Source organism: Nicotiana tabacum, chromosome 2 (assembly GCF_000715075.1).
Source record: "Nicotiana tabacum cultivar K326 chromosome 2, ASM71507v2, whole genome shotgun sequence".
NCBI classification, from domain to species: domain Eukaryota; kingdom Viridiplantae; phylum Streptophyta; class Magnoliopsida; order Solanales; family Solanaceae; genus Nicotiana; species Nicotiana tabacum.
In genome coordinates, this window is record NC_134081.1 from 55,159,799 (window position 1) to 55,168,242 (window position 8,444).

Below are 8,444 nucleotides of genomic sequence, written 5' to 3' on the forward strand. Positions count from 1 at the left end.
AAAAACTGCTTCTGCTGCTAGCCAGAAGTACTTTTCTGTATTGGCCAAACAACATAAATTTTTTAAAAAGTACTTTTTTTTGGAGGAAAAAGTATTTTTGGCCTCCCAGAAGCTTGGCCAAACAGGCTCTAAGACTTATTCTCAACTAGTAGGTATTACCTATATGAATTTTTCTCTTCTATTGTATCATATCTTTAGCTAAGTTTGTATTGATTTCAAAGATTTATAAGTATTTCGAGACACTTCTTACATATGATTTTAGGTCTAGATCTTCCCCATCATAGTTTCACAGATATAGACTGGCACATTCTGTAGATTGACGCAGGACATGACCAAACCATCTCAAGCGACCTTCTCTCATTTTATCCTCAATGTGTGATACTTGCACCTTCTAGCGAATGTGACATTTTTAATTTCTTCTATTCTAGTGTGACAACATATCCATCTTACCATTCACATTTTTACAATACTCATCTTCTGGATATGTCGAACTTTACCAGCCTAACATTCACTACCATAGAGCATAACCAATCTTATAGCTATTCTATAGAACTTTCTTTTATCTTGATAGGTATCCTTCTATGACATACACTCCGGTAGCACTTTTCCATTTCAATCATCAGGTTTCTTATGAGTAACATCTTCATCTATCATTCTATTCTCTTAAAACAACGAACATAGATATCTAAATTGTTTGTATTTTAGTACTTTAATTCCATGTGATCTCACCTCAATTTTGCTTTTCTCATACTGACTAAACTTGCAGTGCATGTACTTAGTCTTACTTTTACTTATCTTAAAACCCTTAATCTCTAAGGTATTTCTCTATAGCTCAAGCTTTCAGTTTACACCCTCGCTAGTTTCGTCAATTAGCACAATATTATCAGCAAATAACATACGTCATGGGACCTCATCCGCTCATTTGTAACTAGGATAAATAAGCAGGGGCTCAATGTAGAACCCTAGTATAAACCCATTATTATGGTAAACTCCTATGTATCTCCTATTAATATTTTTACGCTTGTGACTCCTCCTTTATATATGTCTTTTATGATATTTATATATTTAATATGAATTCTTTCTTCTCCATCGCCCACCACAAGACCTTCCATAGTACTATATCATATGATTTATCTAGGTCAATGGAACCACGTGTAGATCTTTCTTTCCTTCATATTAGATTTTTATTGATCTTCTTAGCAAGAATTATTGAGGAGTAAAGGAGTAGAGTTAGTTATAATGAGAGGGGTATTTTAGACAATGTACACAACACTCATGTGATAGACACATGAGTGTTATAGCCTGTTTGGCCAAGTTTCTCTAGTTGAAAAGCACTTTTTTTTCAAAAAAAAAGCTTTTATTTTTTAAGTTGAAGTGTTTGGTCAAGTTTTTGGAAGAAAAAAAGGTGCTTTTGAATAGAAGCAGAAATAGTTTTGGAGAAGCAGAAAAAAAGTAGCTTCTTCCCATAAGCACTTTTTTTAAGAAGCACATTTGAGAAATATACACTTAAAAGCACTTTTTAAAATCTTGGCCAAACATTAATTGCTGCTCAGAAGTGCTTTTTAAATTAATTAGCTAAACACAAATTATTTTTTTACCAAAAGTACTTTTGAAAAAAAGCACGTCTCGAAATAAGCTGATTTTTCTAACTTGGCCAAACATGCTATTAGTTAGACTGTTAAATACTATTACGCACTCTAACAGTGCATTATAAAATGAAAAATATTTTCTGCTTCTTCCTCTCTACTCTCTGTATCTTCTAGATCCTTCAAGCTAGGGTTTCAATTGTGCATGCAATCTAGATTATATCATGGTATCAGAGTGGGCTGTTGGAAAGTGTGACGAAATTATGTAAGATCTGAACATCAGACATTGTTAGAGCTCGAATTCAATCAGCCATGGGAGAAATGTCGAGTCTTCAAATTGATCACAATCATCCTCTATTTTTAGCTTCTACAGACACGCCTGGACTTGCATTGCATGATATCAAGCTCACTGGACATGAAAATTATGATTTGTGGAGTAGATCAATGCGCATGACACTTTTGGTGAAGAACAAGCTAGGGTTCATAGAAGGAACATACTTGAAAAGCACTTACAAAAGAGAATTGGCGAATTAATGGGAAAGGTGTAACGCGGTTGTTCTCTCATGGATAGGATGCACAGTTTCTGCAGAATTACAACAGAGCATAATTTATGCATCAAATACAAAAATAGTGCGGAGTGAATTTAAGGAGAGGTTTGATACAAATTGGATCATTAAAACAAGGTACTGATTCTGTAATATCATACTATACAAAAATAAAAGACCTTTGGGATGAAATTGATCTGTTAGTCCCAGCACCTGGTTGTGATTGTGAAGAAACTAGGACTTTTATTGAGCAATTTAAAGTTTTACATTTGTTGCAATTCCTTGTTGGACTTCTTACAGTCAAGTAAGAAGTCATATATTGCTTAAGATACCAGTACTGACTGTAAATCAGGCTTATGCTTTGGTCATTCAAGAAGAAAGCTAACATGAACTAAGTATGCTTGAAGTAAATAGGGAGCCTTTAACTATGATGGCAGGACATAATCAAGGATATAAAGTTAAGAAGGCTGGGATAATTTGTGAGCATTGAGGATATAAAAGACATCTTAAGGAAAACTGTTATAAAATTATAGGGCATCCTCTTGATTTTAAAAGCAAGAAGAAACAGCAGGGCCAAGGAAACAAAACTTATGCTAACATGATATCAGAAGAGACCACAAGTTCTTCTCAGAATCAACCAGATGGACAATGTTTCACTGAAAGCCAGTACAAATAGTTGTTGGATCTTCTTAACAAAATACCTGTAGGTGATGGTCATACGCTTATGGCAGGTATAACTACATTGCTGTCCAATACATCCTTTTGTGAGTGGATAATAGATACATGGGTATCTCATCATATTACATGTCATAAGGAGGTTTTGTCTAACTTAGAGAACATTAAGCAACAAAAGAATCATAGAGTACATGTGCCAACAGGTAGCAAGTGCTATGTGATACACAAGGGAAATGCTTTTATTATAGGAAGCTATGAACTAAAGGATGTGTTTTATGTTCCAGATTTTAAGTTTAATCTGTTGTTAGTCTCCAAGTTGGCCAAGGAGTTGAGATGATGTGCCCTATTCTTCCCTAACTTTTGTGAATTGCAGGGTCTTTACAATGGGAAGGTGATGGGGATTTGTATGGAGGACAGTGGACTTTATGTGCTCAAGTGGAGAGACACACATGCAACAACAATGTTTACCAAGGATACTGATGAATCCAACCTTTGGCACATGAGATTAGGTCATCCATCAACAACAGCAATGAAACACATTTTTGTCTTGAAGAATAAAGTAGTGGACAACATACAATATAACTGTGAAGTGTGCCCTTTAGCTAAGCAAAGTAGATTGAAGTTCCCTCTTAGTAGCAACAAAACTGACTGTATTTTTCAGCTTATCCATCTTGATATTTGGGGGTCCTCACAAGTTACCTACATATGACAGAAAATATGATTTTTTACAATTGTAGATGACTTTAGAAGATATACCTGGGTGTACTTATTACAGTCAAAATCTGAAGTTATAACAGTGTTAAAAGATTTTCTTATAATGATAAAGACTCATTTTAGTGTGAATGTGAAAGTATTGAGGTCTGATAATGGGAAATTTCTTTTAACTCTAGCTGCAATGAGTTGTTAGCTTCTTTAGGTATTATGCATCAAAGTAGATGACCTTACACACCCCAACAAAATGGGATGGTAGAAAGGAAACATAGGCATATACTTAAAGTAGCCAGGGTATTGAACTTTTAGAGTTCTTTGCCTAGAAAGTTATAAGGATATTGCATTAAAACAACTGTCTACCTGCTCAACAAATGGCCTACATCTCTGTTACAAGGAAAGTCCCCTTATGAGGTGCGGTATAAAAACCACCTATAATTGATCACTTGAAGGTGTTTGGATGTTTATGTTTTGCTAGCAATTTACCAAAAGGAGACAAGTTTGCTAAAAGGGCAAGAAAATCAGTCTTCATAGGTTACTCAGAGGTTCAGAAAGGGTATAGGTTGTTTGACTTAGACACTAAGACCATCTTTGTGAGCAGAGATGTCATTTTTAGAGAACACATTTTCCCTTTCAGAGAGACTATAACTGAATTAGAAGACAGTTTTTCGACACAAATGTCTGTGCCTATACAACCTGATTCCTCAATAACACCTGCATCTGGTACAATCTTATAGGAATTCCACACAACTACTACATATGATCAAATTCAACCTATAGACATCATTCCAGTCCCATACGATATCAATACACTTGCTGCAGAAGCAGTTGAGGTTGTATGCAGTGCAAAATACCTCAACTGAATTACCTACAGACATTGATAATACAGACACTGAACTAGAACAGAGATCACAGCTATTCCTGACCCAGGCATGATGGAACCAACTGATGCTCAAGGTTCCAGGAAGACCATAAGAACCTCAAAACCTCCAGTTTGGTTGAAAGACTATCAAACTACTAAGAAATTCTTTGGCCACTGTCTGTATCCCTTGTCTGAGACCTTGACTTATGCTAATCTCACAGCAGGCTATCAAGCTTACTTGCAAGCTTTCTCAATTGAAGTTAAGCCTAGTATTTTTCAGCAGGCTTCTACTGATAGCAGGTGGGTTGCTGCTATGCAACAGGAAATCAAAGCCCTTGAGGATAATCATGCTTGGGAAATAATGGACTTACCAGCTGGGAAGCAGGCCATTGGGTCAAAATGGGTGTACAAAATTAAATAAAAGGCTAATGGAGAGGTTGAGAGATACAAGGCAAGACTAGTTGCCAACGGGTATAATAAAAGAAAGGGCTAGGCTACCATGAAATATTTTTTCCTGTAGCAAAAATGGTCACAGTTAGGACCATTATAAGCATAGCTGCTGCAAAAAGCTGGCATTTATATCAAATGGATGTTAGCAATGCGTTCTTACAGGGAGACCTCTATGAGGAGGTTTATATGCAATTGCCTCAAGGATTTCACAAGCAGTGGGAGTTGAAAGTATGCAAGCTTATAAAATCTCTCTATGGCCTCAAATATGCATCCAGACAATGGAAGATAAAGCTCACTGATGCACTAGTTCATAGTGGCTATAAACAAAGTGCATTTGATCATTCTTTATTCACAAAGCATCAAGGAAAAAAGATGGTCATCATACTAGTATATGTTGATGATTTGCTTATTATTGGGAGTTGTACCAACCTAGTAAATGATGCTAAGACAATTCTGCATAGCAAGTTCAAGGCATAGGACTTGCGTCAGTTAAGATATTTCCTTGGAATTGAGATCTCAAGGTCCAAGAAAGGGATCTTACTCAACCAAAGAAAATATGCTTTGGAACTAATTTCAAAAGTAGGATTAAGTGGTGCAAAACCAGTTGCAACTCCTATAGAGTTGAATCAAAAATTGACAACAGTGGAGTATGACACTTGTGTTGGGAAAACAGGTGACTCAGAATTGAGGGACAACTCAACATATCAAATTGATAGGGAGGTTATTATATTTAACTATGTCACGACCTCAATTTTCCTCCGAAGGAAGTCGTGATGGCACATAGTCTCTACGACTTGGTAAGACTAACAATTAATAATAACCCGACAGAAATAATTTACAAAATACTAGAACAAGCTGAATAACTGATGTATACTTCAAAAAATAAAGAATCAACAACAATACATTTCCCAAGACCGGTGGAACTGAGTCATAAGCTCTACAGAATTAAACTAGAATATCTACTACATCACTGTCTGAAAGAAAATACAACAGGAAATAAGAATAAAGGAAGGTGACTCCGAGGCATGCGGATGCCGATCAGACATACCTTGAAGTCTCCGTAAAGCAGCTAACAGATGATCACTAACGACCGGCACGAGGAGACATATCTGAATCTGTACAAAAATATGCAGAAGCGTAGTATGAGTACTCCATGATGGTGCCCAGTAAGTATCAAGCCTAACCTCGGTAGAGTAGTGATGAGGCCAGGTCAAGACACCTATTAGGATATAAATAAACAGTATGAAATATAATAATGGAAAATGGAGAAATAACTGATGCAAACAGTTAACAGCATGAACTAATACCGGAATTGTAAGCACAAAATATAACATAAAGAAATAAATTAAAGAGAACCACAATGATCATATATGGACAATAACTGACAAAACAAGGAAGAATAAAACAACAAGAATCATAACGAGGTACCGCCTCGTGTACAATAAGAATCACCATCGAGGTACAGCCTCTTGTATATATATCAAGAATCACAACCGAGGTACCGCCTCGTATTCACAATTCACAATCTCAATCATAATCTTTCCTTATACCACCGCATGAGTGATCACGTCCAAATCACACCTCAAAAGAGGTATGAAATAGTTGTATGCAATAATAGAAACCCAACTAAGAGTCGGGGTCGAACCCACAGGGAGCTATGATGGGAGTTGGGGGTATATATTTCGAATTGAGCAATTGGATTTTCTAGATTGCACTTCCACAATAAGGATTTGTTTTCTATTTCTAATTTTACTCTAATGATTGCAAAAAATAAAGAAAGAAGACTAGAGATAATTATTTTTACTGTTTTTCCAAATGGATAAAAAGCCTAGGGCTGTGACTATGACCTAGGTGTTTCCTTAATGGGATAAATACTTTAATGCTTATTTTGTTGATTGGGGTGTATTATAGCTATCAACTTTAAATTACTCCCTAATTACCTCTTGGTCAGAGAGTAGTTTTGCCTACTTTGGCTTTCTCAAGACCAAATGGGTATCACCCAAAATAGTTGATAAAAGCTCAAGTCGGGTTATTACTATCTCTAGGTTGAACCCTTTAATTGGGTTAATCAATCTCTCGATTGACCCAATTCCTTGTTAGCTAAGTTATCCTAGACTAGGTTTTTCTTTTCCAAGTAGAGACTAAGTCAAATAGGCATGAATCAATATTTGCAACCATTAATTCTAAAATTGAAGCATGAACTAGGCTAAATAATCAACACCCAATCATAAACAAGCACTAAATTAGATATCCATAAGGTTTACACACTAGGGTTGAGTCACAACCCTAGTAAAAGTCTAGCTACTCATAATGAGTTTTGAAGAAAATAAGGAAGAAAAACTAATTAAACGCATAATGGAAGCTTAAAATGATTAAATCTATTGTAAATACATCAAAGAAAAGTAAAACTTCTTAAAATAGTAAAGAAAAATGGCTACAACAACTTCAGAGATTCAAACTTGATCTAATTTTGTGAAACTCGTCTATTTATACAAGGCTAAAAATCTCGGACAAAAATGCCCCTCGGGAGGTTCTGCGGCCGCATAATTTCATGTGCGGTCCGCATATTTCTTCATCTGGCAGGAGCTGGAGTTTTGCGGCCGCACATTTCTGAACTGCGGCCGTGAGACATTCTTCTGCGGTCGCACATTTCTAGACTGCGGCCACAAGGCAGCTCTTCTGCGGTCTGCAGATTTAGGCCTGCAGCCGCAAGGCACTTTTTTGCGGCGGCACAATTCTTGTACGGTCCGCAATTCACAGAGGTTCCTGGACTTGATCTTTTTGCATACTCTCTGATCTTCGACTCTTAGCCCAGCTTTGCGGCCACACAATTCATGTGCGGTCCACACTTTACGCAAATGTATGCTAGATTTTTCCTCTTTGTTTGCGGCCGCAGATAGATTTTGCGGTCTGCAATTTCTTCTGCGGCCGCAGAATTCCTTCTGTGGATTGCACATTTGTGCTTCTGCGGCCTTTATTTCCTTGTGCTTCGGACTACTCATTTTTGAGTCGGATTTCATCTCGGGATTCCAAGTTCCATCATTCCTGTAATTTTGCATAATTGCATTAGTTTCTGGAACACAATTCAATGCTTTTAGACTAAAACTAAAGCTAAAAGGCTAACATAAGCAGTCAAAATCCCCACTTATCAATTCCCCCAAACTTAAGTCTTTACTTGTCCTCAAGCAAATAAATTAGTTCCCACCTCCAAAAGTTAAGAATCATTTCAGTGAGCCAAAGATGAGCCATCCACACATCAGTTGGGACCAATAATTACCCACACCACTCATGTATTATCAACAAGGCGAAAAGTTAAACATTCATGCACATATAGTTTTAATGTGACATTTGAGCTTCAAGAATTGACTTTACTCATCAAGGACTTTTGCTCGATCATGTAGGTCATGGTGGACTCCAAACTCTTTCTCCTCTACTTTCCATTTGCCTGGCTCACTTAAGAAATTTAGCAATCAATCCCAATGTCACGCCCCGTTTTCTCGCGAAAGCGGGTTTTGACGTGTGACAACTCTTTTAAGGAAGGTATTAAAAGAGAAGAGTCGCCACCTAACAATTTTTAAGGTGCGTTAGGGCACCTATCCGCAAATAAATCTGTTTGAT

General features: G+C 36.8%; 1 protein-coding gene across 1 annotated transcript; it reads left to right on the plus strand.

Moving 5' to 3' along the window:
* Positions 1 to 1,898: 1,898 nt before the first annotated feature.
* Positions 1,899 to 4,797, plus strand: LOC142166803 (uncharacterized). The gene is made up of 6 exons (XM_075226172.1): positions 1,899 to 2,065; positions 2,432 to 2,495; positions 3,180 to 3,456; positions 3,544 to 3,664; positions 3,993 to 4,237; positions 4,421 to 4,797. Exons 1-6 carry the CDS (start codon positions 1,899 to 1,901, stop codon positions 4,795 to 4,797), a joined length of 1,251 nt encoding a protein of 416 aa, XP_075082273.1.
* The last annotated feature ends 3,647 nt before the right edge of the window (positions 4,798 to 8,444 follow it).

Excerpts from the sequence above, each read along its gene's own strand:
- LOC142166803 (XM_075226172.1), top strand. The coding sequence starts at position 1,899 with ATGGGAGAAATGTCGAGTCTTCAAATTGATCACAATCATCCTCTATTT. Across the intron at positions 2,496-3,179 it reads TAAATCAGGCTTATGCTTTG|GGTCTTTACAATGGGAAGGT; the intron begins GTCATTCAAGAA and ends TGTGAATTGCAG. Across the intron at positions 4,238-4,420 it reads CTCAATAACACCTGCATCTG|AGATCACAGCTATTCCTGAC; the intron begins GTACAATCTTAT and ends GAACTAGAACAG.